This window comes from Perognathus longimembris, chromosome 3 (genome assembly GCF_023159225.1).
Source record: "Perognathus longimembris pacificus isolate PPM17 chromosome 3, ASM2315922v1, whole genome shotgun sequence".
NCBI classification, from domain to species: Eukaryota; Metazoa; Chordata; class Mammalia; order Rodentia; family Heteromyidae; genus Perognathus; species Perognathus longimembris.
This window is the reverse complement of record NC_063163.1, coordinates 84,833,377-84,860,736: the sequence shown is the minus strand read 5'-3', so window position 1 is coordinate 84,860,736 and position 27,360 is coordinate 84,833,377. Positions and strand designations below refer to the sequence as shown.

The 27,360-nt window shown below is 59.3% G+C and overlaps 2 protein-coding genes and 1 pseudogene across 4 annotated transcripts; 2 read left to right on the top strand and 1 right to left on the bottom strand.

Moving 5' to 3' along the window:
* The first annotated feature begins 795 nt into the window (after window positions 1–795).
* Window positions 796–9,462, top strand: Sdsl (serine dehydratase like). Of its 3 annotated transcripts, none has more exons than XM_048342896.1 (8): window positions 796–815; window positions 3,978–4,171; window positions 4,306–4,345; window positions 4,508–4,647; window positions 5,859–5,947; window positions 6,853–7,080; window positions 8,166–8,290; window positions 9,199–9,462. In XM_048342896.1, the coding sequence occupies exons 2-8, from the start codon at window positions 3,998–4,000 to the stop codon at window positions 9,390–9,392; spliced, it is 990 nt and encodes a 329-aa protein (XP_048198853.1). In that variant the 5' UTR covers window positions 796–815; window positions 3,978–3,997; the 3' UTR covers window positions 9,393–9,462. The 3 variants fall into 3 exon arrangements, with proteins under 3 accessions (XP_048198853.1, XP_048198852.1, XP_048198854.1); XM_048342895.1 differs by lacking the exon at window positions 796–815 and adding an exon at window positions 910–934; XM_048342897.1 differs by lacking the exon at window positions 796–815 and adding an exon at window positions 925–1,043.
* Window positions 9,463–11,435: 1,973 nt separating this feature from the next.
* LOC125349752 lies at window positions 11,436–11,554 on the top strand (annotated as a pseudogene).
* Window positions 11,555–18,408: 6,854 nt separating this feature from the next.
* On the bottom strand, window positions 18,409–25,953 carry Lhx5 (LIM homeobox 5). The gene is made up of 5 exons (XM_048340919.1): window positions 25,781–25,953; window positions 23,555–23,778; window positions 22,669–22,946; window positions 21,894–22,059; window positions 18,409–18,804 (listed from the first exon to the last, which is right to left on the bottom strand). Exons 1-5 carry the CDS (start codon window positions 25,951–25,953, stop codon window positions 18,437–18,439), a joined length of 1,209 nt encoding a protein of 402 aa, XP_048196876.1. The 3' UTR covers window positions 18,409–18,436.
* Window positions 25,954–27,360: the final 1,407 nt, after the last annotated feature.

Genomic DNA, 27,360 nt, shown 5'->3' with positions numbered 1-27,360 from the left:
CCCCATGTCCCACCTGCGGGCCTGCCCCGCCCCCCATGGGGCTGGCTGTTTGCACTCAGACACCCCAGCCAGGGTGAGGCGGGGCGGGCTATCTTGTTTGTGGCTAAAGGTCCCAGGGATTGGCACACAGTAGGTGTCCAATAAATCCTTCTCTCTTTTTTTATTGTATTATTTTTTAAGCAGTGCTGGAGTTTGAACTCAGGACCTTGAACTTGCTAGGCAGGTGCTCTAACACTGGGCCATGCCCCCAGTCCCCCTCCCTCCTTCTCTCCCTTCCCCCTTCCCCCTTCCCTGTTCCCCTCTCCTCCTTGCTTTTCTCTTCTTTTTCATTTTCTGTCCCCTCTTTCTTTCTTCTTTTCCTTCTTTCTTCCTGTGTTGGTCCTGAGACTTGAACTCAGGGCCTAGGCACTGTCCCTTAGCTTTTGGTTCCAGGCTAGCGCCCTTCCGTTTGAACCACAGCTCCACTTCCAGCCTTTGGTGGTTCGTTGGAGATCAGCGGCTCACAGACTTTCCTGCTTGATCCTCAGACCTCAGCCTCCTAAGTAGCTAGGATGACAGGTGTGAGCCACCAGTGCCAGGCTGAGCCTCGGTTTTCTCTGACCCTGAACCACAGCAGGGCCTGGGAGCCAGCACAGAGCATCAAATCCTGCCTGCAGTCCCCCCAGGGATCCTTGGAGGTGGCCGCTGTCCCTTTAACCCGGGAGGAGGGGCTGAGGCCAGAGGCCGCCTTGTCTTGGGCCTTGTGGGAAGGAGGGAAGGGGCAGAACCGGCAGCTGGCCAGAAGACTGGCCGGAACTGTACTGTCGGGTTGGGAGGTAAGGGGCCGGGTCCAGCCGGGTGCTGGGTGGCCCGGTCAGGCTGAGTGTGGGGGAGGGGGAGTGAGGGCTGAGCCCTCCCGGGGACATGGGGACAGCTCAGAGGCCTGCAGGAGGAGGTGGGCACGTGGACCGAAGGGTGGAGTCACACCTAGGTGTCCACTGGGAAGCCTGGGGCAGCTGGATTCTTCCCAGCCTTGGTCCAGGGCAGGCAGCAGGTGGCCCTGGGTAGGGTCCAGGGTGAGGTAGGTGGGCAGAGAGGGCTGCCCTTACCTGATGCTGCGTCCTTACCGCGCTGTGGACAGGCCAGGCAGGGCAGCAGGGCTGAGGCCACCACGGCTGAGACCCGAGCCCTGTTCCCACCCCGTGGCCCCCTGATAGGGAGGGCCAGGCTGCGCTGTGTCCTGCAGGTGCCTACACTGGGCCAGGCCAAGGCCTCCGCGCTTCACCCACGCATGGGCTGTGGGCGCCAGGGCCTTGTTCAGTTTCCCAGTGGCTGCCATCTCTGTGGGTGAGGGCTGGAACCCTGGGACAAGAGGCAGCTTAGCACTGAACATCCGCCACCTTCACTGAAGGACCGGCCTCTCCCCTCTAGGCCCATTCTTCCTATGTATCCAAAGATGGAGTATGGAGGACCCACCCCCACCCTGTCTTCCCAGGTGCACACAGGTACCAGGCCACCAAAGATAAGTGCAGATTGTGTGCCACAGCAGGACCACCTACCGAAGCCTGGCATAAACAGTCCATCGTGGGCCCAGCCCCAAAGCCCCCCAACTTCCCTTGACCGCTAACCTGACAGAAATGATGGCCATCCTGCACTGAGCCTGGGTCACAGTTGTCCTGGAAGCTTCTAGATGGGCGACCTTGGCTGGCACCCTCTGGGCCCCGGGTGGCATTAGGGAGTCCGTAGGGCTTATCTGGGAGCCGTTGTGAGCGCCTATCAGCTTGGCACTGGGCCGGGCACAGCTGCTACCCACTGTACCAATTGCCTGGCTCATTCATTCTCCAGAGCAGGGTGGGGGTGTATGTGCCCCCCATGGGGGTGGGGGATGGGGGTTGTTCTTGTTTCCGCCCCCCCACGCCCCCATGGTACCACGGAGCCCAGTGCAGATGCCCTGGTAGAGGCTGCTCAGGCGTGTCCAGCCTGGACAGGCCCAGGTCTGCCCTGAGAAGTCAGTCTCAGACGGAGGGGCAGGAGACCCCCTGAGGAAGGATGGATGTAATAAGATCCAGGCTTGTGGGCTGTGGGGGCGGGGTGGCGCCCCCTTGTGGCCAGTACTGGACCTGCCTGGGCCTGCCCAAGGCTTTTCCGCACCGCAGGCCAAAGAATGTTTTATTTTCCTCCCCTTCATCTCTTTCATAGCTTCCTTCTCCCCTCATCCATCTACCTATTTGCTTACTCATTCTTTGGCTTAAAACCTTGTTATGGCTTTCCGGCTCCCTCTTCCTCTGTGGATTCCGCTCAGAAATGCCTTTCCCTGTGGCCCCAGTCCAAACTTCTGAGAACCCAGAGATTCAGAGTGTGGATTGGCCTCTCTGCTTGCCAATCAAAACGACCCATTCCATTTGCTGCCCAAAGCCCCCAAAGGCTGGGGGGCTTGCCTAAGCTTGCTGGAGACACTGCATTTCCCCCTCCAGGACTGCACAAACAAAGAAAAATATAAACAAATGAAAGCTTCAATCTGCCCCCTCCCACTATCCACAAAGCCAACCATTTATCATGTTTCATGAAATCATTAATTAGTGTTAGGAACATGGAAGAGAAAGGAAGGAACAGGCGGGACTCGATTTTCCACAGGCCAGGACTGCTTATTGAGAGGGAGCAGGGAGGGACACAGCCTTCCCGCGGGGTTTGGAAACTGTGTGTCTGAGCTGGGGCAGGAGCTGGGTTTTATGAGGTCTGAGCAAAGAGGTAGAGGTTGATGAAAAAGCCATTAGGCCAAGGGAGGTGGGGGGCTTTTTGGCTGGGCCCACCATAGACTGTTTACAGCCAGGCTTAGGTAGATTGCCCTGCTGGAGTCAGGCCGGCTGCACTTACCTTTGGTGGCTTGCCTGGTGTCTGCATGCACCTGGGAAAACAGGATGGAGGGCAATCCTTCCAATTAGAAATTTGAATGATTTTTTTTGAGGCCCTGATTCAGTTCAATAGGAATAAACTCAATAAGAATCTTTCTGCTTCTGCTTCTCTTGTGGCTAGAATGGCCTGCACACATTACTGCACCCAGTGTTAGCCAGAGCTAGCCTTGAACCATGATCCTCCTGATTTCCATCTCCCCAGGAGCGAAGGTGACAGGAGTCTGTTACCATGTTTGGCACAAAGTCTTTAAAAAGTTTCCCTTCTCAGAAAGGTCTTTTCTGTCATTGTCCCTAAATCACTCCTCTTTGAAATTCTGTCGCTCTGTATCTGTACATATTGTGAGCCGCAGAAAGGCCTCCTCTGACTAGTCCACTGTTGGAACCCTACCTGGAACTCCTGAAGCATCATAGCTGCGCAATAAATGCGCTTCCTTTATCAGTCTCTACTCACAGTGCAAAGGGACATGCCTAAAATGTCCTGTGATCATGTCCACCCCTCTGTGATCACCTCCGACCCTCTGTGATCACGTCCACCCCTCTCTTACCTTTCCTTTTTGACAGTATCGGAGTGTGCACTCTGAGCCTTGTGCTAGCTGAACCGGTGCTTTATCACCTGAGCCGCCTGCTAGGCTTCCTTTCTCACTGGTTATTTTCCAGTTAGGTCCTCACGTGAGGCCCAGCCTGCACTGCAGTCCTATATTCCTTCCCTGGGGTGGGAGGCATGGGCCACTCTAGCCACTGTTTTCCTTTTCAACTTCCAATGGGACTTCTCTTCCTCCTCCCCCCTCCTCCTCTCCCTCCTCTCCCTCTTCCTCTCCTTCATTAATGCATGCATGTGCTGTGACCACAGGTTTCTGTGTGAAACTGAATGGCAGATGACCGAATCCTCTCTGTTCTATCCCATTCTGCATCCCCAACTCTATGGCAGCCAGACAGGATGAAGGTCCCCCAGCCCAATCCTTTTCCCGATGGGGAAACTGAGCCCCAGAGAGGGGCAGGAACTTGTCTCCATCTCACAGTGTGGTAGCTCAATGATCCCCGTCCCATCCTGGGGTTCCTGGTGGTGACCCTGTGTCCTTCTGGCAGGCCAGGGTGTGGTTGCAGTGATGGAGGGCACCCTGGCGGGGAGAGCCACAGCTGAGCCCTTCCACATCACCACTCCTCTGCTGGAGAGCTGGGCACTGTCGCAGGTGGCAGGCACCACTGTCTTCCTCAAGTGTGAGAATGTGCAGCCGGCCGGCTCCTTTAAGATCCGGGGCATTGGGCATTTCTGCCAGGAGGTGAGGTGCACCCTTGTGGGCAGGAGTGGGGAACATGAGGTCACCTGGGATGTGCAAAGGGCCAGCGGCACCCAGTGGGATGGGGCCTAAGTGCACCCTGCACCGTGAACCCCAGTTCCATCCTCCTCTTCTAGATGGCCAAGAAGGGATGCCAACACCTGGTGTGCTCCTCAGGTGACCCCTTTGCTCTCTGCTTTGTGGGGATCCTGGGGCTGGGGTCAGGGGAACGAAGCCCGGTGTTACCCCAGGGTGGGTGCCACACCGGCCATCCCAGCATGCAGGAGGGCGGAGGGCTGGTCAGTGGTCACTTGGCCCTGCACGTCTCGCGTCTTCCAGGGGGCAACGCGGGCATCGCTGCCGCCTATGCCGCCCAGCGGCTGGGCCTCCCCGCCACGGTGGTGCTCCCGGAGACCTCGGCCCCGCAGGTGGTGCGGAGGCTGCGGGGCCTGGGCGCCCAGGTCCAGCTGGCCGGACAGGTGAGAGCCTGGATGGAGGCGGGCGCCGGGCGTCCCTTCACTCCTCCCAGTCCTCAGGAAGTGCGCTTCCTTTCCCGTGTGTGCGCCTGTGTGCGTGTGTGCGTGCGTGTGTGTGCTCGTGTGTCCCAGGGCTTGCACTCAGGGCCTGGGCGCTGACCCTGAGCTCTTTCGCTCAAGGCTGGCGCTCCACCACTTGACCCACAGCGCCACTTCTGGCTTTTTGGAGGTTCATTGGAGATAAGAATCCCCGACTTTCCTGCCCGGGCTGGCTTTGAACTGTGGTCCTCAGATCTCAGCCTGAGTAGCTAGGATGACAGGAGCGAGCGGCAGAGCCCGGCTCCTCCTTTGGATGAGCAATGGCCGGGGCTCTGTCTTTGGGGCCGGGAGTGAGGTGTTGAGAGGGGGGACCTGGGGTTTGCCTTCCCAGCTGAGGACAACCACCGGGGGAAGGGGGGGGGATACCAGAGCACAGAGAGGTAGGGGCGTGGCGGAGAGGGAGGGGCGTGGGGAGAGGGAGAGGAGTGGGGAGAGGGAGGGAAGTGGCGGAGAGGGAGGGGCGTGGGGAGAGGGAGGGGAGTGGCGGTAAGGGAGGGGCGTGGGGAGAGGGAGGGGCGCGGCAGAGGGAGGGTGTGGCGGAGAGGGAGGGGCACAGCGGAGTGAAGGGCGTGGCGGAGAGGGAGGGGCGTGGGCAGAGGGGGCGTGGTGGAGAGGGAGGGGCTTGGCTGAGGAGGGCGTGGCGGAGAGGGAGGGGCCTGGTTGAGGAGGGCGTGGCAGAGAGGGAGGGGCCTGGCTGAGGAGGGCGTGGCGGAGAGGGAGGGGCCTGGCTGAGGAGGGCGTGGCGGAGAGGGAGGGGCCTGGCTGAGGAGGGCGTGGCGGAGAGGGAGGGGCCTGGCTGAGGAGGGCGTGGCGGAGAGGGTGGGGCGTGGCGGAGGGGGTCGTGGCGCCGAGGAAGCCCTGCACTTGCTGTTTCCTTTGCCCCTCCAGGCTGTCTGGAAGTGGGCACCATGCAGCTGGCTGGGCTCCTTTAGGGTGGGGGAGGAACCCACACCTTTGTCCTTCTCTCCCTTGTCCCAGGAGCGCACTGGGCTCTCCCCGCTCTGTTCTCACCTCCGGCCCCCAGCAGCGCCCTGGTGCCGTCCAGGTGGCCCCAGCCTCCGCTCCAATCCCTGGAGTTCCCGGCTCAGGTGGCCTGAGTCCTCTCTCCTCTCCAGGTGTGGGACGAGGCCAACACCAGGGCGCTGGAATTGGCCAGGAGGGACGGCTGGGTGTATGTCTCCCCATTTGACCACCCGCTGATCTGGTAAGGCTGGGGTCCCCACTCCCAGGCCGGCACCGAGTCAGCCGCCTGGTATTCGATGGAGGAAAAACTAAGACGCGGGGCCGGGGGGCGAGGGGGGGGGCTGTGCTCCGTTGCTGAGCGGACATGAGCGCACACCCTACTTCTGCCACTTGGGGACTGTGTGACTTTGCACAACACACCCGACTGCCCTGCGCCTCCGTTTCCCTATCTGTACAATGCAGGTTGTAATGCTAAATTCCCTCCGTGGAATATGTACTGTGGGAGTAGGCACACACGGAAGGCATCCCCTCTACTGCTTCTGCTCTTCGCCAGAGCCTTAGAGGTTACTGAATTGTGCAGAGGGGGAAACTGAGGCCTAGAGAGGTCAAGAAATGCACCCCAAGTCACAGCTAGGAAGTGGCAAAGTTGAAATAGGGCAATGGTTCCAAATCTTCCAGCTGCCTTTTTTTCTTTTCTTAGTTGTGGGGCTTGAACTCAGGCCCTGGGAGCTGTCCCTGAGCTCTTTTGCTCAAGGCTAGCACTCTACTACTTCTGGCTTTTTTCGGAGTAGTTAATTGGAGATCAGAGTCTCACAGACCTTCTTGCCTGGGCTGGCTTTTGAACCGTGATCCTCAGATCTCAGCCTCCTGAGTAGCTGGGATTACAGGTGTGAGCCATTGGCGCCAGGTTACAGCTACTTCTAGATGATACACTGGCCCCAATAAACCTGCGCTTCCCTCTTTCCAAAGGTGGGGGTTCCAGAAAGTTCCTGCTGAGTGAAGCTTGCTTCTGCCTCCTCCCTTGCTGTGGCTGGGGAAGGGGTGCTAAGGAGAGGAGTTGGGAAGAAGCGAGGGGGCAGCGTCCACCCCACTATTTCTGCAGGGTGCTTTGGTGCTGGGGCCTCACCTACTCCTCCCCCTGTGCAGGGAAGGCCATGCCAGTCTGGTCCTGGAGCTGAAGGAGGCCCTGAAGACTCCACCAGGAGTGCTGGTGCTGGCTGTGGGGGGCGGGGGGCTGCTGGCAGGGGTGGCGGCCGGCCTGCAGGCCGTGGGCTGGCAGCACGTGCCCCTGGTTGCCATGGAGACCCGCGGGGCGCACTGCCTCCACGCTGCCCTGGAGGCGGGCAGGCTCATCACACTGCCGGACATCTCCAGGTGGGGACATGGATGGGGGCTGGAGGGCTGGGGGGGGTCTGCCCTGGGGCCCGTGAGTTCTAGACAGTAGGGCAGGGGTCACCCCCAAAGTCCTCCTTGTCCCCGGAGTCCCACCTGCAGTCATGAAGATCCGAGTTTAGAGGTGTGGAGAAAGCAGGCATCAGCATGAGGCCCTGAGTTCAAATTCTAGTACCACTAACTAGAAGGAGAGGAAAGATGGGGTTCATTTATACCCCCCCCTCCAATAATAAAATACATTTCCACTGCTCAGCAGCATTACAGAGGCAAGGGGTGTTGCAAAGAAGCCAGAAAACATAGGCAAGCAACAAAAAGCAATGAAAAACCCCACGGCACTCTTTTCTTGCATTCCTTCCTTCCTTCCTTCCTTCCTTCCTTTTTTGTCGGTACTAGGGTTTGAACTCAGGGCCTGGGTACTGTCCCTGAGCCCTTTGTGCTCAAGGCTGGTGTGCTACCACTTGGAGCCACAACACCACTACCAGTTTTTGAGTGGTTCATTGGAGATAAGAGTCCCACTGGGACTTGCCTGCTCGGGCTGGCTTTGAACCACAATTCTCAGATCTCAGCCTCCTGAGTAGCTAGGATGACAGGCATGAGCCACCAGCACCCAGCTCCATTTCTGGTTTTCTAGCCCATGTTGTATCACGAACAGCATCATTTCTTTTCTTTTTCCTGCAATATCACCAGACATTACTTTCCCCCATCTTTCTCTGTGGATAGATTTTGTGGTTTGTTCTTTTGTTCTTCCTATCCCCCCCCCTTTCTCTCCTCCTCTTTCATGACTGGGGTCCCAGATGTGCTGTCCACTGGCTGTGTGGCCTTGGGCTAGTTACCTACCCTCTCTGGGCTCCCTATACAATGGGAGCTCAGGCACGTCTCCCTCACAGAGTGGCTGTGAGCACAAAGACAGGAAGTCCAGCATTGGAGGGATGTAGGCTGTGTCTGTGGGGGGCCCAGGGTGGCAGGGCAGAGATTGGGTGGGAGGAGGCCAATGAACAGAGGCTGGATGGGCAGAGGCCGATGGACCAGCTCTTCCCTGCTCTCCCTGTTTCCCTCCCCACCCCCAGTGTGGCCAAGAGCCTGGGCGCCAAGACGGTGGCGGCGCGGGCCCTGGAGTGTGCGCAGGAGTACAAGGTGGTGTCGGAGGTGGTGGAGGACACGGAGGCCGTGAGTGCTGTGCAGAGATTCCTGGGTGAGTGAGCCCCCCCCCCCAGTGGAGCCCTGTGTGCCCCTGAGTCAGGCTAGGTGGCTTGGGAAGCCCCCTTGGCCTGTGTCTCTGTGAGGGAGGGGCTGGAGAGCCTCCCACACTGTGGCCCCCGGGGATCTCTTCCCAGTGCAGTCCTGGCAGTGAGTGGGCAGGTAATAAATGCTCATTCAAGGGCTGGGGATATGGCCTAGTGGCAAGAGTGCTCGCCTCTTATACATGAAGCCCTGGGTTCAATTCCCCAGCACCACATATATAGAAAACGGCCAGAAATGGTGCTGTGGCTCAAATGGTAGAGTGCTAGCCTTGAACAAAAAGAAGCCAGGGACAGTGCCCAGGCCCTGAGTTCAAGGTCCAGAACTGGCAATAAATAAATAAATGCTCATTCAAGAACGGGGTCCTGTTTGGGTGTGTGGAGAGGGTGGATGACAGATAGCCCATAGCGGGGAGAGGGAGGGAGGACTCACAAATAGGTTGATGGATGGGGAGATGAGTGGATAGGTGGGTGAGGGCAGGGACATATTGATCGATGGATGCCCTGATGGATGGACAGACAGACAATCAAATGGTGGTCTGGTTGACAGATGGATGGATGGGTGGATGGGTAGATGGGTGGATGGGTGGGTGGATGGGGGTGGATGGGTAGATGAGTGGGTGGGTGGATAGATGGATGGACAGGAGGACAGATGAATGGATGGATGGGTGGGTAGATGGACAGCTGGACGGATGGATGGAGGGAGGGATATACTGACTGATGGAGAGGCAGTCTAGTGATGGGTCGTCAGGCTGGTGGGTGAACATGCAGGCTTGTGGGCTAGGTGGACAGATGGACAGATGGAGGGATGGCTAGCTGCAGGATGGGAGCCTGCTGAGCCACACTGTCCGCCCACCTGCAGATGACGAGCGCATGCTGGTGGAGCCAGCCTGCGGGGCGGCCCTGGCCGCTGTCTACTCCGGGCTGCTGGGAAAGCTCCAGGCCCAGGGCCGCCTGAGCCCCTCGCTGGCTTCCGTGGTGGTCATCGTCTGCGGAGGCAACAACATCGACAGTGGGCAGCTGCAGCTGCTGAAATCCCAGCTTGGCCACAGCTGAAGGCCCCAGAGACCCCTGGAGGCTCACAGACACCCTGGACGATGCCCTGGTCCCCACCAAGGGCAGTGGGAGGCCCCTCTGCAGGAAGCCCTCCTGGATTGCCCCTGCAGCATGGCCAATAAACCCTCTGAGCTGAGTCTTTCCACCTTCCCATGCTTGTCTGTGAGGAGGCGACTCGGGGGTCACACACTGGACCTGGCCCAGCCTGGGGAGCTTGGGGACAGGGGAGGCAGCCAGGGCCATGAAGGACAGGGGACCCTGTGTCCCCTCTCAGAATGGGGCCGGAGGGAACAACATCCTAGCTTCATCATGGACTTATCAGGTACCGAATGTTCCAGAATTTCCCACCTGTGTCTCCCTCTGCCCTTCCATGGCATCATGTCCATGTCACCTCGGGCACTTGGTATGGGAAGGGGAGGTGACTTGGCCCCATGGCGCAGAGCCCCGTGGCGCAGAGCAGGGCCCCCAGACCTTGGCGCGGGCTGGGGTGGGACCCCAGCTTGGTCACCGGGTGTAGGGTTCACTGCACCCTAGCCTGGGAACCCCCAGGAGCCTGGGTGTCTGGTCCACTTCTCTGTGGCCACACGAGGGCAGCAAAGCGCCTCCCACAGAGCAGGCGGCCGGCCTGCGCCCCAGGGGTCACCCTGGTGCTGCCCCTGGGGCGGCCTCCACCCAGCTGGGGATGCCGGGTCTGTGACCACGGGGCCTTGGCGTGGAGGAACCTGCTGGAAGATGGGCTGGGAGTGTGGGGTCCCCATGCGGCTCAGGCCAGGCTCAGCTCTGCTCAGCCCCACTCCACCCCCTGATTCTTTCTCTTTCTCCCCTTGGCTGTGCAACCTCCCAGAAAAGTGCTCTCCCTCTCTGGGCCTCTCTCTGCTCCAGATGCCAGAGACTCAGGAGTCCCATCTCACCTCCTTCCCTCTGCCCCTGCTGCTCCCTCTCCCTGCTGGCCCCTCCTTTCCCTGGATCTAGCCTGGTTTCCTGGGTGCTGCACTTTGTGAATGCCCAGACCAGAGACCACAATGATTATATGAGCTGGATACAGCCAGTCCTGAGCCCGCTTTGTTCTGCTCTGACACTCCAGGTCCAGGGTTCTCACCCCCCTCCCCAGTGCCTCAATGTTTTCAGCTGTAAAATGGGCCCAGGGAGGACCCTTGCTGTGGGCCTGGCACACAGTCTTTGCACAAGTGTCTGTGGCAGCTCCTGAGAGCCCCAACTTCTGGGAGTGGGGGGAACCTAAGGTGTGCCATGGGCATTCACTGTCCATCCCTGTGTCCCAGAAGAGCTCCTGTGCAAATGGGGAAACTGAGGAGCATGGGGCGGAGGCACCTAGCCTGGGGTTCTGATAGCAAACATCAGATGCCAGCTGCGGTCTCAGCCTGCTGTGCGCCCCGCGCTTTGGGCTCCTATACAGCCTGCAAAATGCAGCGTGGAGGTGGCCTCCCCCGTGAAGCCCCCCAGGACTGCCCCAGCTGGCAGCGCTCCTCCCACCCCCCGCCGCATCGCTGTGTCTCCAGGAGAGGAGCGGGGTCTGCCCAGGCCAGGTGCTGGTCTCCCAAGTGGCTCTGCCCTGGCACCCAAGGGTGGCAGCCATCCCTCGTGGGAGACGAGGCACCTGTGTGTTTGCTCGCCTCCTGGTCCCCAGAGCTGCAGATAAGAAGCCGGGGAGATTGTTGACCTGTCCCTAATAACACAGAGCAGGGAGCCCAATGTAGCTGCCTTGGCTGGCACCCGAGGCACGCAGGTCATGGGAAGGGTGCTGGGGACAGAGCAGTGGAAGTCCCTGAGAAGGGTTGGGGGTGGCAGCGCTTGGTGGGGAAGGTGGGGGGCGGCTCTCTGCCTCTCCCTTTTCTGGCCTCTGGTGTTTGCATAGCCAGGCCCAGAGAACTGGGGCTGCAGATGTGTGGGCCAGCCTGGGACCCCACTCCCCAGTGTCCCCGCGGGTGTGTGGGATGGCCTGGGACCCCATTCCCCAGTGTCCCTGCGGGCAGGGGGCAGACACTGGCTACCTCCCTGTCACACAGCAGTAGAAATGTGTTGCTTGTGCTCGCTTCAGCAGCACATGCACTAAAATTGTAATGATACAGAGAAGATTAGCACGGCCACGGCCCCTGCCCCTGCGCAAGGATGACAGGCAAATTTGTGAAGTATTCTATATTTTTAAAAAAAAATGTATTGCTTGATGTTCTAGTGACAGGAAATAGGTCTGGGCACCTGGGGCTCATGCCTGCAATCCCAGCTACTCAGGAGGCTGAGACCTGCGGATTGCAGTTAGAAGCCAGCCCGGTCAACACAGTCCGTGGGACTCTTGTCTCCAGTGAACCAGCAGAAAGCCGGAAGTGGAGCTGTGGCTCCAGGTAGAACACACACAAAAATGTCAGGGACAGCGTCCAGACCCTGAGTTCAAGCCCTAGCACTCATAACACACACACACACACACACACACACACACACACACACACGCAGCTGAGCCAGGCACCAGTGGCTCCTGCCTCCTACAATGCTAGCCACTCAGGAGGCTGAGATCTGAGGACCACGGTTCAAAGCCAGCCTAGGTAGCAAAGTCTGTGAGACTCTTATCTCCAGTGAACCACAGAAAGCCAGAAGTGGAGCTGTAGCTCAAGTGGTAGAGCAAGAACATTTAGACTCAGGGACAGTATCCGGGCCCTGAGTTCAAGCCCTAGTAATGGCACTCATGCATGTGCGTGCACACACACACACACACACAACAACAACAACAACAACAACAACAATCCCTTGGGCCCAAAGGCCACACATGGCCACTCCCAGCCCGGATGCCACGCAGCTGGCGCCTTAGCCAGCCTTCCCCCCTCCTGCCCGCTTCCCCCTTTCACAGGGCAGGGGTCTCCATCTCTGGCCTCGCTGGTCTAAATGAACCCTCATCCTCTCTGGTCCCTTCGACCTCTCTCTTCCCAGTGTTTGTGCTTTTTAAACTTCCACCAAAAATGTCACGGGTAGCTTTCTTGTCTTCCTTCCAAACTCCCTGATAAATTCTGCAGGCCAGGCAACCCCAGGAGAGGTTTTCTGGAGCAAGGCACCCCATAAATCACCCTGCTGCCAGTCCAGCGTGGGCAATACCGTATGTAAAAAGGTGTTTTCCGGGGGCACGGTGGGCAAGAGAATCCTATTACAAGCCGCCCCATTCATTACCGAGCGTCAAATCCACCCATGCCTGCCATTTTTTATCTTAAGTCCAAAAACTGATCGCCTTCATGCTCTTCCCCCCTCTCCCATCCAAAGATCGAAAGAATAAAACAAATGTTGGAAAAACAGATAGCAAAGGTGCTCCTTTGAGAAGAGAGTGAGGAGTGGGCAGGAAAGGGTCTGCTTGTTTTTGTTTTTCCTCCCTTTTGTGCCAGTATTAGGGCTTGAACTCAGCGCCTGGGTGCTGTCCTGTAGCTTTTTGGCTCAAGGCTAGCACCCTACCACTTCAGCCACAGTGCCACTTCCGACCTTTTCTGTTTATGTTGTACTGAGGACTCGAACCCAGGGCTTCATGTGCTAAAGAAGTACTCTATCACGAAGCCACATTCCCAGCCCCTAACCAGACACTACTTTAACTGCTGCTGGTCCCTGGACCCCTTTCTGAATAACAAGGGACTGGTGGGTCTGATTTCTGACCCCAAAGATGTCATGAACCTCTCCTGACTTCCCTGACCTCGAGTCCTTTCTTTGGCGGATGTGGGTCACGTTTGCCCTGTACTGGAACATTCTCTAAAAGACTCCCAAAGCAAGATCAATGTTATCGTTCTTAGTGATTTTGCCAGAAAGCCCCCAGCATCCCTCAGGACCCCACTAGGCAGGTGCTGGGGGTGCAGGCAGGCGGGGACAGACCCTGGCGTGAAGTTGGACCGGAGAGGGATCGAGGAGGTGGCCGCCTGTCACACAAATGGCCCATTGGCAGCAACTCTAATGGCTGAGGAAGGGTAAACGGCCACTTCAGTGAGCAGGACAGCTACGCAGAGAGGCGCCGGGCTCCCATAAATCAGCCACGCGGCCGGGCTGGGAGGGAGGCAGGACTTAGCATTCCAGTCAGGGGATGGCGTTCTCATCATCAGAGCTGGAGACATAATTTATTCTGTTCATATCTTTTTACTGCACGACAAGACTTGGGAGGGGGCACCCGCCACGGCCATTCCGCATTTTAAATATTAGTCCTGAGCACGGGGCTCAGCCGGTGTGCTCAGCGAGGTATTTATTTCCGGGGAGCAGGAGGCCACGGGCATGAGGAGAGCATGGCAGGAGGCAGAGGTGGGAATGCGTGTGGTGGGAATGGCCAGTGTGGGTCAGCACGGTGGCCCGCATCAGGTAGGGGCTGAGCCAGAGGGGACAGTGACAGGCTGGCCAACCTTGCCTGTGTGTCCTGGAGTATTCCCCCACCCCACCCCATTGAAGCTCTCTTATTTTTGCATGTTAATAAATGCAGGCGATGAAGAGATAAGAGGAGGTGAACAGATACAGTCCTAGAGGGGGGAGGGACAGAGGGACATAGTGGTGACACCGTGAGCCTTCGGACCTGGTGGGGAGGGGGTTCATCTGTACTTTGCCCTTCTGCCAGTGTTGCCAAACCTGGAGCAAAGTCCAGTGAGGTGCCACTGAGAATTGGTTCTCACCACATGATTCCTTCAAGGGTCTCTGACATGGTGTTGGAATTTCATCCATCCATCATCTATCTGTCAGTCCACTAGTCCATCCATCCATCCATTCATCCATCCATCCATCCCATTGTCCATCCATCCACCCACCCACCCATCCATCCATCATCCATCAATCCACCCATCCATCCATCATCCGTCCATCAATCCATCCATCAATCCATCTGTCTACCCATCCATCATCCATTCATTCATCACCAATCCACCCATTCATCATCCATCTATCCACCCAACCACCCATCCATCTGTCCATCCATCCATCACCATCCGTCCACCAATCCACTCACCTATCCATCCATCACCCATCCACCTATCCATCTACTCATATACTCATCCCTCCACCCATCCACCCACCATCCATCCACCCACCATCCATCCACCCACCATCCATCCATCCATCTATCATCCCCTCATCCATCTGTGCATTCGTGTATCACTAGACAGGTGTGTGTGCTCCGTCTTTGGTTCACAAGCATCACAGGCTCTGGAAGCAGTGGTCCCTGGGTCAGAACCTGCCTCTGCCCCTCTCTGGCCTTGTGGTCCTGAGCAGCTGGCACACGGCCAGGCCCTGGTCCTCCTACCAGGGAAGTGGGAAGACCCTCTCTCGTCTGGAAGTGGGGTTGGCATTGAGGCTGAGCCGTGCCAGGCAGTGCTCCCACCAATCTCGTCTGGGAAGCTTGGTCTGCCAGAGTGTCCTGGGCTCCACTGTGGCCCTCCAGGGAGCGCTGGGTATCTGCGTTGTGGTCCAAGGCCCTCCTCTCTCATCCTACTCTGAGCAAGTAGCTGTGGGTGCTGAGGGACAGGTGTCCTTTCTTGGGCTCCCAGAGCCTCACTGGCGGCACAGGCGGGACACTGGGCCATGGCAGATGGTGGCCAGGGTTCTCCTTGCAGGATCCCTGGTCCTAGCCAGCATTGGGAAGATGAAATGACTGCAAAATGGGGGTTGTCGTGGGACGGGGAAGGTCTGCTCTTCTGTGTCTTCATGAGGCAGCTGGTATGTGTGTGCATGTGTGTGTGCATGCATGTGTATGTGTGTGCATACGTGTGTACACATGCACATGGAGGGACCACACCATGGGTTGAGGGATTCCTCCCCACCCACCCTGTTATGAGCCCATTTCCGAGCAGCACACACAGAGATGCAGAACGGGTGACACAGTGGCCTGCCTCTGGCTCCCCCAGCCAGTTGGCCTTTACCATCCTAGAGCCCCTCTCCTCTGCGCCTGCGCCTTGCATGTCCAGGTGGCCTTTGCTTCTGTGTTTTCACTCAGGAACAGGAGCAGAGGCCAGACATCCACTGAAGCATGGGGACTCCTTGCACGTCTGCTGCCCCTAGGGGGCCTGGACACTTTTGGGCCCCCAGTGTTCTGTCTGAGTGGGGCCTGGCCACCATGGGGCCTGAGTGGCAGCTCACTTATGGGTGCCACCCCATCGCCCATCTCCCTCCCCCTTCCTGCCTCCTCCTCCTTCTCCCCTGTCCCATCCTCTCCTTCCCTTCTCTTCCTCCTCCCTACTCCCTCCTTCCTGCTTCTCCCTCCCCCACCTCCCCATCCTCCTCCCTCTATGTTGAGAACACTCCATTGAGAATGAATTGATTACTTGTGGATGGGGATAGGAGGAAAAAATTGGGAGAGAGCAAGGGAAGGGGAATATTTTCCAAAAAGAATTGTCCTCTTTATTTTATTTTATTTGGTCTGTGGTGAAGCTTAAACTCAGGGCCTGGGCGCTGCCGTCCCTGAGCTGTTTTGCTCAAGGCAAGTGCTTTACCACTTTGAGTTACAGTGCCCGTGGTTAATCAGAGATAAGAGCCTCAGGGGGACTTTTCTGCCCAGGCTGGCTTTGAACTGTGATCCTCAGATCTCAGCCTCCTGAGCAGCTAGGATTACAGGTGTGAGCCACTAGCACCTGGCTAAGAAACTTACTGTTTATCTGACTTATGAAATGGTGACCCCTGTGTACATCACCTTTATAATAAATAAAAATGACTTAAAAAACTCATACTACACAGCATACACATGCACACCACACCTTCATTCATCACACCATGCACAACATGCATCACACACACAATACATGTGTATCACATACCACAGATACCACATTCACATCACACACCTTACACAAACACACATGAATACATATACCATACACACAAAATACACCCCCGCAAAATGCAGACATACACACCTTGTACTCATGTGTGCGTGTGCACACACACACACACACATCCCACAGGCAGAGCCGTGGAGCAGCATGGTGCTGTGTCCACATCAGCTTGTGGAGGGCCCATCCCCAATCACAGAAGGAAGATCTGGAAGCTGCTGTGTGCCACCCCCCCCCACCTTGAACAGGTGACCCCGGGGAAGGGACTTGGGTTTCAGAGCACCAAGGAGAGAGAGAGCACACGGCTGGAAGGAAGCCCCTGATCACCCGGCCCTGAGGGTAACAGTACTGATGGTGACAGTTTCTAAAGTTTCCCTCAGGAGCCACACACTTGTCTGATGAGGTCAAGCCAGTCCTACGGGACCATAGGAGCTAGCCTGTGCCTCCCATCCAGGCCCTCCATTCTGCCCTTGCCCTGGTCCCTCCCTTCCCAGTGCGGAGGGGCAGGGGGGGGGGGGATGGGGGTGGCTCAGAGTCCCCAGAGGCCCACACACTGGATGCTTGCGCCTTTATTTGGTCTCCTGTGTCTCCAACTCTACAACGCCTGTGCTGGGAAGGGGTGTGGCTGGCACACCTCACACCCCCACTTGTGCAAGTCGAGGAGGGGGGCACTGAGGCAAAGGGGGAGGGGCTTAGCCGGGCCTCCTCCTAAATCTCTCCCCACCCTTTCTGTGGGCGCTCTTTGCCTGATGACCCCAGCGTGCCTGCTCTCTGGGGGCCTTCAGTCCTAACACAGCCCCGCAGATAAGCAGCTGGCCTGCCCACCCCTCCCTTCTTTGTCTCACCCGCTTTGTGTTGGTTTTGGGGATTACATAGGGGCTCACATAAGGGAGCGGGTAGAACTCATTCTTGTGAGCCATTCATCCACCCATCAGCCCTGCTGAAGGTCTGTGTTGGATGAGGGTCGTGTTAAAATCTGAGAAAACACTGAGTGTGCTCCAGAGACTGTCCGCCCCCTGCCCACCACCGAAGGAATTCCCTTTGGACAAGCAGGGGTTACGCACCCCAGCTCTTTTGATGTTGGAGGCAAGAGGTAGAGAGAAAACCATATTTTCATTTACTCTAACCCATTAAGGTAGGGACAGAAAGATAAGCCACACGTGTCGAGGGAAAAAAGACTTTTTTTTTTATTAATCCTTTTTTAAAAAAAAAAGTTGATTTTTTTGTTCTTTTTTAAATTTTTTTTTTAAGGTAAACCTCTTCCTTGGCTTCCTTCCCTTCCCCTCCCCTCCCCTCCTCTTACAAATATAAAAATGTCCAGCCCTGGATGATAACTAGCGTACAATAAATAAACAGTAAACACAAAAACATACTTTATTTGTTTCTTCTTTATACAAAATAAGGAAACTAGAAGCGTTCGACTTCCAAAAAAGTAGAGTATTGTACATCCTGACTGCCCAGCCTCCTGTCCCCTGGCCCCTCGGGGAGCAGGGAGAGCGGCCTGCGGGGCAGCGCCCCGGAACCTGGCGCCTGGCCCCGGGGCGGCGCACGATGGGTGAGTGTGGAGTCCCCGCGTGGGCCCTCCGGGCTCAACACATGTCACAGTAGGCAAGAGAGGACGTCTGGCTCGGGCTGGCCAGTCCTGGCCTCCTTCCTACAGGAGCTGACCTTGAGGCTCAGGACTGGCCGCCAGAGGGTGCCAGCTCGCAGGGGATCGGTCTCCCGGCGGCGCCCCAGTCCGCGCGTGTCTCCCCCCCATCTCTTTCTTCCCCCCTCTCTCTCCCTTTCAATCTCTCTCTTATCATCCTTTTTTTTTTTTAAGATGGGGAAAGCAGAGCGAGAAATAAGATGACACAATGCCGCTGGGCTTGCAGCGAGGGGGGAGGGCCACAGCCTGCCCCCTCGGCCTTGGTGGCCCCTCGCTTAGTTCAGAGAGGTGTGGGGGTTCGGGTTGGGGGGAGGGGGAGTCTGAGCAGTGCTTGGAATCTCCTGACCTTCCAGAATATTGACTTTGGTCCCAAGAAATTGCTCACGGCTGGCTGGAGAGCGCTGGGCGGTGGGCGCGGGGCTCCCCGAGGGCCAACGGGGTGCAGTGGGAGGGGCGCCGCCCAACAGCGGCTGCAGGCTGGGTGCGGACCCGAGAGAGGACCCCTGAGGGAGGCCCAGGCCGCGCGCGCGTCGGGGCGTTTTGGTTTCGGTGGCTGCATCCAGGCGTGAGGGGGCGGGGGGGCGAAGGCAGGGGAGGGGGCGGCCCAGCCCTCGGCCTTACCACACGGCGGCCTCGTTGAGCTCGGGGTTGGGGTGCGCCAGCGCCCCGCTGTAGCCGCCGGCGCCGCTCATGGGGAAGGGCGGGCTGGGGCCGCCGCCGAACACCTCCGCCGGCATGGGGTGCAGCGCGCCCGGCAGGCCCGGCTCCGGGCTCGGCGTGTCGGGGTGCGAGGTCATGTCGGTGAAGCGGGGGTTGTCGGCGGCGTGCGCGCCCACCAGCGGGGGCTCCAGGGCGCCCAGCGCCGTCGAGCCGGGCCCTGAGGCACCCAGGAAGCTCGAGTCGGCCGGGGACTGCGCCTGCGACGGCGGCCCGTGCGCGAAGAAGTCGTAGTTGCCTCCGGGAGCGTAGTAGTCGCCTTGGTAATCTGCAGGGGAGGGCAAGGAGAGGGGCGTGAGACCCCGACGCTCTCGAGGACGCGCCCGGGGAGACCCCGGCCTGGGGCGCGACGCCCACAGAGCGAGGCACAGACCCGAGGCCGCGCCTGCCGAAGCGAAGGGCGAACCCTCCGACCCAGGCCGGGGGCACGGAGAAAGCTACGGATGAGACTTCAAAGTCCCAGGCCGCCGGCACCGGCTGGGGTCGGAAACCCGGGGGCAGCAAGCGACGTCCCCGGAGCCGGGGCGCGGCCGCCCGGGGTGGAGACGCGGTGGCGGGGCCGCCAGGCGCGGAGACGGGGGCCGCGGGGCCGGACAGACCGAGGTCGAGGGGACGCAAAAAGACGGGCGGAGAGAGATCGATTCGCTTAGAGAAAACCCAAAGGCCGGATCTCGGAAGACCCAGGGGACAAAAAGGAGAGACCGAGGCGTCGGGAGACCTGGAATGGGGACCCTCGCTGGAGAATCCGCAGTGGGAGGGAAGCACTGATCGGAAAAGTCGCGGCATGGAGGCGACCAGACCAAAAATAAGCCAAGACCTGGGCGCCGGCGAGAGCCACGGGAGCTCAGGGTGGGTGGGTGGGGGGTGCACAAGGCAGACACACTGGAGTGGGGTGCTCTTACCGCACGCTTCTCCCCCGCCCCCCACCGCACCCCGCTGGCCCAACGCAGCCCACGGCTGTCTGGGTGGATGCGGGATCCGAACATTTGAATCAGCCTTGCCCAGTTTGGAACCCAGATAATGAATCCCAGGAATGCCATTGGACGGGACACCCAGGTTCCAAACTATTTGGGGACACTGAGTCTGCTGGAGAAACCTTCTCCCCTCCAAAAAACAAACAAACAAACAAAAAAAACCGCAGGGATGAGCATCCCACAAACTCCGGGGTGCAGGACCCCAGGTCACCACCCCCCTACCGTAAATTGTTTCTGTACTGACCATCTGCCCTTCTATAGGGTCCAGAGGTAGCCGTCTCCCCCGCCAAAGCCTCTCGAGGGTTGGGGTGTGGGCTTCCACCCAAACTAGCACCCCTCAGTCCACAGGATAACCACGACCCGCTTTGAACGGCAGGGAAAAGCGCCACAACCAGACGCGGGAGTCTCTCTTCCGCTCCCCCGCTCCAACCTGAGGTCTCAAACTGGGGGTTCTGGCCCCTGACCCCCCTCGTTCTTCTCTAAACCTTGAAATCTACCCCAAAAGGGAGGTGTCTGGAGGTGCCGCGTGGAGGCGGCTTAAGTAACATCCGAAACGATCGCCGGGTTATTAAAAAAAAAAAATCGCCAATGACATTTACCCCTGAAAATGAGAAATGAGGTTGAGACGAGGCAAATTTGGGGATCCCCGAGAAATAAAAGCTGGAGGGGAGCCTCGGCGTGGTAGCGAGCCCCGCAAAGCGGCCGCGGCCCCGGCGTCGTCGTGCGCGCCGCCTCCGCCCATATGGCGGCCGGGCCCGCGGTAATTGGAACAAACGCTGTCTGAATGGGGCACAAAAGCCGCGGCTGAGGCTTTGTCCGCGCTCCCACGGGGAGCCGCCCGCCCCGCCGCCAGGCCCCGCCGCCCGCGTCTCCATCTCCATCTCCCTGCGCGGATTAGGCGGGGCTGCCTCGCGCGCTGGGGCCTCGGGAGTCCGGTTCCCCGCCTATTCCCAGGAAAAACGGGGCCCCCCATGTCCTATCCTCCGACCCATCCAGCAGGCGCTCAGGGACCGGAGACCGCGAGGTTGGAGCCGGGCTCGCGGCTCCTCCCGGAGGTGCTGCCCCTCCACCCCACCCCCTTCAGCGGGGCGGGAGTTTGTGCAGGCGGAGGTAAAGCTGGGGAGGGAGGTAGAGGATGGAGGAGGGGAGGCCAGGAGCACACACCCAGCACCCCAACTGTCCGGGCTGCCCCCCACCCCCACTGCAGGAAAAAAAGGCAACAACTCCAAATGTTGCCCATCATTTCTAGGGAACTCAGCCCAGTCTCTACCCTAGGACTCGGGATGCAGAGAGGCTGATTTGGGGGTTTTCTGGAAGCCTGGCACCCCTTCTACCCCCCCTCCCCCATTGTGTCTAAGTTCACTTTTGAAAGGGAAGTCTCGATCTGGGTTACTAGACCCAAGCAAAGCCCTGGCTGCGTCTTGACAAAGCCCAGATTCCTCTGTGGGGAGACCGGCCAGGTGGCTCCCCAAATTGGAAATGTCTGAAATTAAAAGGTGGGGGAGGTGTTCCTTCCAGCCAAGGGATCTGGGGAGTGGGGAGAGGGAGGGCCAGAGCTGCGGTGCCCTGGCAGAAAGGGATTCCAACATCCTGGGTGGGGGAGCTGGGATGGTGCGGGGAGGGGAGTTGGAGTGGACTACGGATCCGTGGGAAGGGAAGGGAAACCCTATATCCCAACCGGAGCCATTCTCCCCAGACCTAAACATTTACAATGGACATCTGGGCGCCCACATTTGCGCGATGAATCCCTGGGTGCTTGGAGCCGGGCAAGGGGCCTGGTGAGTGCCGGACACGTATCCCGAGTCCTAGCTGCAAAACGAAGTTGCCGCCTGAGGAATCTTGCAAGAAGGCGGCATGGAGTGGCTCCTGGCCTCCCCCCATCCCCGAACTGCACCCCAAATGTGGGCGGCCCACCTTGCCCAAACGCACCAGTCTCTCAGGCAGCCGCTGCTCCTGCAGGGGGAGGTGCACGCGAGTTGTCAGGGGCCTCACCCCACGTGAGGTGTGGGCCTTTCCTTCTGGGGTGCCGCGGGCGCGGTGAATGTGGGGGGCCCCGGAAAGTGCCTGTGGCTGAGTGTTTCTAATCGGCTGTTTAGCGTGTGTCCCTGGGCACGTGTGTGTACCCACGTGCCACTCTCGTGTGTGTTTATTTGTGTATGGCCCGGTCAGTCGTGCCGTGTCTGCTGTTGGGTGCAGGAGGTATCTCTGCGTGAATTGTGTGCGTGGATGTGTCTGCTCACGCGTGTCTTGGATTTTGTGTCCAGTTGGGAGGGAGGGAGCTGGGAAAACATGGGGTGGTGGAAAGCACGCGAAGGCCCCAGCACCCTCAGCCCAACAGTGCCAGCACAGAGGCCAGCACAGAGGGGCGGGGGGAACCTCTTACCTCCGTAGTAAGTGTACGGGGTGGACCCCAACATCTCTGACTCGTCCAAGCGGCCGCCCAGCGGACGCATGCGCCTGGGACTCCGAAAGAAGGCGTGTCTCCGCGCTCCCAGAGCGCTCAGCTGTTTCATCCGCCGTTCTTTGGATCGTCGGTTCTGAAACCACACCTGGGACAGAGGAGGGGAGGTGGTGTGAGCTGGGGGGTCGGCCGTGGCCTCCCCTCCTCCTCCGGCCGGGGCCACCCCTGCTGGGTCCTAGCGCCTGTGGCACTCCAGGACTCCCGGGAGGCGGAGGCCGGGTGGGATTAAGGCCGGGAGGGGTGGAGAGGGGCTTCGGAGAACCAGCCAAGGGTGAAGGATTTCGCAGACCCGTGGAGAGACTCATAAAGCCTCGGGCTTGCAGGCCCCGGCTCGCCCGCGGCCTGACGGCTTTATAAAGGCCTCCTGCCCAGCAAGGCTCTCGTCCGCCTCCACTCCGGGGCCTGGCTGGGGCTGTTTGTCTGGCTGCCTACGCATCGGGGGCTGGGACATTTCCTCGCTGCGCTTGGAAAGGAGGGGTCGGGGGCCCCTGAAAGGTTTAAAGCCAGAACAGGGCACAAGGTGCAGTGACCCATCTATGTCCCCCGTGAGGAAGCCAGTGAGTCTGGACTGAATCTTTTGGGTCAATATTCGGGCCGACTGACTCGCCGGCCCTGAGCCCTGCGTGTGCTTAGGCAGGGAGGCTAAGTGGGAGGCTCCTCCGTGGGGGCTCTCAGAGACCCCCGACCCGAGCCACACCTGAATGACCCTCATGTTGAGGCCGGTCTCTTGCGCCAGCTGCTCCCGGATGTGGCGGGTGGGCTTGGGTGTGGCGGCGAAGGCGGCTTTGAGCGTCTCCAGCTGCTTGGCTTTGATGGTGGTGCGCGGGCCCCGCCGCTTAGTCCCGGAGTTCTGCTCCTCGTTCTCGTTGTTGGCCGTCTCCTTGTCTGAGGAGGTCGAGTTGTCCGTCTCCTTGGGGTCGTCCTGTAGTGGGTCCTGGAGATCCGGGGACAAACTGCGGTCCGTACAGGATGACACTGTGGGGGGGACGGAGTGGGGAGGGAGGGGACAGCAGCATCAGCGGCTGCCAGATTCCACCCCAGTTCAGGAGCGGGTTCCAGCCGCCCGGGGGACTGGCAGTGGGGCAGGGACACCCCCTCCAACCTGCCACAGCCCCCTCCCCCCAGAACTGGAACCCCCTACTCTTTCCAGGCCGGGCTTTGAAAGGGGCTTCTTTAGCTCTCTGCAAGGAGAAGGGGCCACCCAAAAAGGCAAAAACACGGAGGTCTCCCTTCATCTTCCCTCCCTCGCTCCTAACTCCAAATCTAGTAAGTGCTCTCCTACTGCCGCTAGGAATTCCGAGGCTCTCAAATCATACAGAATAAAGAATTAGGCCAGACCGTTGGAAATTAGGTGAGGCGGGCAGTTGGGTTAAGGCTCCAGAACTTGAAGTATTTGGAGGTTCAGGATCCCAGTGTTCCCTGTTCCCCAGCCTTCTCCATGCCCTGTACACGCCTGTCCAGTGAATTGTGCTGTGCTCTGAGTCCAGCCCCAGCCCCAGGACAGGGAGGGAGCCAGCGTGTGCAGGGTAGCTGGGTGGAGAGCCAAGTGAGGGGTCACGGCGGCGCCCCCCCCCCCCCCGTACCTGAGTTAAGGCTGCTCTCCTTGAGGCTGGAGGAGCTCAGGTAGTCATCTTTGCACACAAACTTGTTCTCGTCGATCACATACAGCTCCTCCCCGGTGGACAGCTGCTTGTTGCACACCAAGCAGGTGAAACAGTTGAGGTGGAAGACTTTGCTCCGGGCTTTCCGCACCAGGTCGCTGGGCGAGATGCCTTGCGCACAGCCGGCGCATTTGGTGCCAAATCGCCTGTGGACACAAGGCGCCTGTCACTGCAAGGTGGACAGGAGCGGGGGCCCGGCATTCAGTCTCTCCAGCCTCTGGCCTCTTTCCATCTGCCCTGAGAAGCTGCTCTTCCCGCTTCTGCCCTTCCTGGCCAGAGCAGAACTGGGACAAATGTCCTGGGCTGCCCTGCCTTCGTGGGTGGACTCAGACCCGTTTGGGCTGCAAAGGGTCCAACACTGGGTGCATCCTTCAGCCAAGCAGGGGCTCAGGCAGTGCAATGTCGCCTCCCTGCCCCCATCTCCCAGACACACATACACCAGGCGGCTCTGGGCTCCTCTAAGGATTTAAAGCCAGGAGACTGGGTTGGGGCCACTTTGTGGCATTGCCAAAGAATTCTCCCGGGTCTTTTCTAGTTTGGGGGAGCCCAGGTGGGGGCCAATCTGCCTGGCCAGGTGGCCCTCGCTGTAGGGAGGGGCTCCTCATGGGTGGGCTTGAGCCCAGAAGGAAAGGGTTCCTGGGACTCCCAGTGCTCACTAGGAGTCTTTCCAATGCCCTGTGGTAGGGCTGCTGGACCCTGCATGGGAACTGTGGCCCGCAGTCTCAGAGGGGTCAACTCTGGAAACAGAGACTGAATGTCAGCCCCCTCCCATTTGTGGCCCTGACAGGCATCAGGAGAAGGGGGGGATGTAGAAGGCAGTCCTACCCTACCCCCCTCCATGAATCCATCCACTTCCCCTTTCCCTCCTACCTGATCCAATCCCTGAGCACAGGGGGAGAGCAACCTCCCCCACATCAACTAATACAGACCCCCTCCAGGGGAGGAATGGGGTGCCGATTGTGGGGGAGAAGGGGATCAGGACTTAGGGACCCTCACTTCTACACACACCCATGTCTCTAAACAGGGTGAATTTGGGTGACATTGATGTAGTGAGGGCATTAGAAGCCATAAGTCACTTTTGGCTTTATCCGGCCGCGTAATTGGCCATACGCACCTTATCAAAAATCATTATTAGGTGCTTTGCAAGCACCGGCAAATGGGGGGGAGGGGTGGGCGTGGGGGTAGGGGTCCCAGGGAGTTTACACATGTAAAGGCGCGGCTGACATTTTCTCCTGCTCCAATTCCCAAGTGCAGAGCTCAGAGGCCAGCTAGTGCCTTTCTCCTGGGTGCTAATCACACAATCACCCCCAGCTTTCAGCACTTGCCAGGAATTCTCACCCACAAAGCTGGTCTGGAGGTTCAGTGGAAGGTGGCGGGGTTAAGCTGTCCCTAACCCCCACCCCAGGCTTCCAGGCTGTGGCCCCTGGGATTTCTAAGTTGAGGAAACTGTGGCCCAGAAAGGCAGCCTGTCCTAGCCTTCTTGAGAGGCAAGTTGACTGGTGTGTGTGTGTGTGTGTGTGTGTGTGTGAGAGAGAGAGAGAGAGAGAGAGAGAGAGAGAGAGAGAGAGAGAGAGAGAGAGAGAGAGAGAGAGAGAGAGAGACAGCCCAGAATAGACCCCGAGGTTCTGATTCTCAGCCAGTGCCCCCCAGCATCGGAGGGCATGTTTACAGGTCAGGTGTGAAGGGAAGCGGGAGAAGAACGGCCCTTCTCCAGCGGAGACCTTCCTGGCTCGGCCCCTCAGGAGCCGGGAAGTTTCTGTGGGTCCCAGAGTCTGGGCACCGAAGGAGATGCCTCCAGCCTCCCCCACCCAACTCCCCGGGGCGCCTCTGTCCTCTCGGGCCGTGGGGCACAAGCTGTAGGGGAGGGGCGGATGGGGCTGGAGCGCAAGTTTGCCCCGGCTTCCTCCCCGCTGTCCCGCCGCGGATGCCCCAGGGCCGGGCAGTGAAGCTCTGGGGCAGCAGTCACCCTTCCTCCGCTTGGGCGCGAGGGGCTCTTTCCCGGAGGGAGGGTGGTGCAGGAGGGGGTCCTCGACCCCGTGTGCGCTCCCACAAGGCAGGGGTGGGCTTCAGGATCCTCCCTTCCCCGCGCGCGCACAGAGCCCTGAAGGAGAGGGCTTGCAGGCGGCCGGGAGATGCGGGGCCTCTTACCTGAAGAAGTCATTTTTGCAGTAGAGCTTTCCCTCGCGTGAGAAGCACTTTTCTGAGAGGTTGGTTTTACACTCGCAGCACTGAACACATTTGATATGCCACGCGCGGTCCAACACGTTCAGCAGAAAGCGATCAAGGATGGGCCGCTCGCAGCCGGCACAGTGCACCATCATAGCCCCGCGCCCCGGCGGCTCGGGCCGCCTCGTCCTCCCGTTTGGGGCCCCCTGGCCCCCCTTCCGCTGGCTGCTCTCCGCCTCTGGCTTCGATCGCCGCCGGGCGAGTCGGGACCGGACCGGGACGCGGCCGGCGGAGCCCTCGGCGCGGTCTCCGGCCTGCCGCTCGCTGCCCAGGGGGAAGGGGGTGGGGTGGCCTCTACAACTTCATGCCACGGGTGGGTCGTGCGCCCCGGCTCGGGTTCCCGGGCTCCTCCTGGCGTCTCCGGCGTCTCGCGGTCCCCGGCGCTGCCGATCGGCTTTCCCCGGCGATGGAGGCCCGCACTTTCTCCCACTTTCAAGCGGTCCCGATCCTCATCTTTGTCTGGCCGCCGCCTAATTCGCGCATCCTTATTCAGATTTGATGACGTGGCGGGGTACGTAGGGGGCCCGGCAGCCAATGGGCGCGCCGTGACCATGGCAACCGCTTAAATTTATAGCATATCTAAATTGGCTACAGCGTTGCGGTCGGGACAGAGCAAAAAAAACACGGCATCAGTATTGTTGAGTATTAGCTTGTACCTACCTGGTTCGGAGGCTAAGTAAGTATTTACCTTCCAGTTCGGGCTGGGGGCGGGTGGAGCGGGGACGATGCGCGACCCGAAAACCTCGGCTCTCCCCCCTCTCTCCCCCTCTCCGCAAACATTTGGGGCTGAGGTTCCGAGGCCTAGGCGCGGGGAGACGACCCCACCCCCACCCCCTTTGCGGTCCTCGGAACTTGGAGAAGTTGTCTGAGGTCCAGAGAGTGCCCTGGGCCGCCGCCTTCTGCCCCATCCACTTCCCCCCAGCCTAAGAGGGCCTCCGCACCCCGCACCCCTCTCTGCGACCCTGGAGGCTGAGCCCCAACGCAGGGAGGAGAATAGCGCAGTTCTCCCGGCCTGGGCTGCTTTTGTCACACCTGGCCTTTCTCATGGAGAGGAGGGAGGCCACGAGGCGGTAGTTTTTTCCTGCCTGGCTCGGTAGTTGCCTGGCCGGTTTTTTTGTTTTTTTGGGGGGTGGTTTTGTGGGGGGGAGGGGAGCGCTGTATCTGTTCTGGCTGAGACTCCAGGGCTCCTGGGTCTGGGCACAGCCCTCACCGGTCCACCAGGCTGGGTCTTTCTGCGGGCAACTGAGAAGGAGGTGGAGCTCAAGCCGGTACCTTCCTGGCAACCCCCCCCCCCCTTTCAGATGCCAGGTCAGCGAGCGGGAGACAGTGGTGAGTGGGTCACCCCGAGGGTGGGGGAGGTTCGAGACTGCAGGAGCACGCCGTGTGTCAGTCTGGCAGCTCAAAGGTCACTGGAGCCACCCAGGTTGTTCTGGTCTGGTGAGGGGGCAGAGTTTAAGGGGCGCCCTGTGTGTGTGTGGGGATGTCAGCCTGAGCAGAGGGAA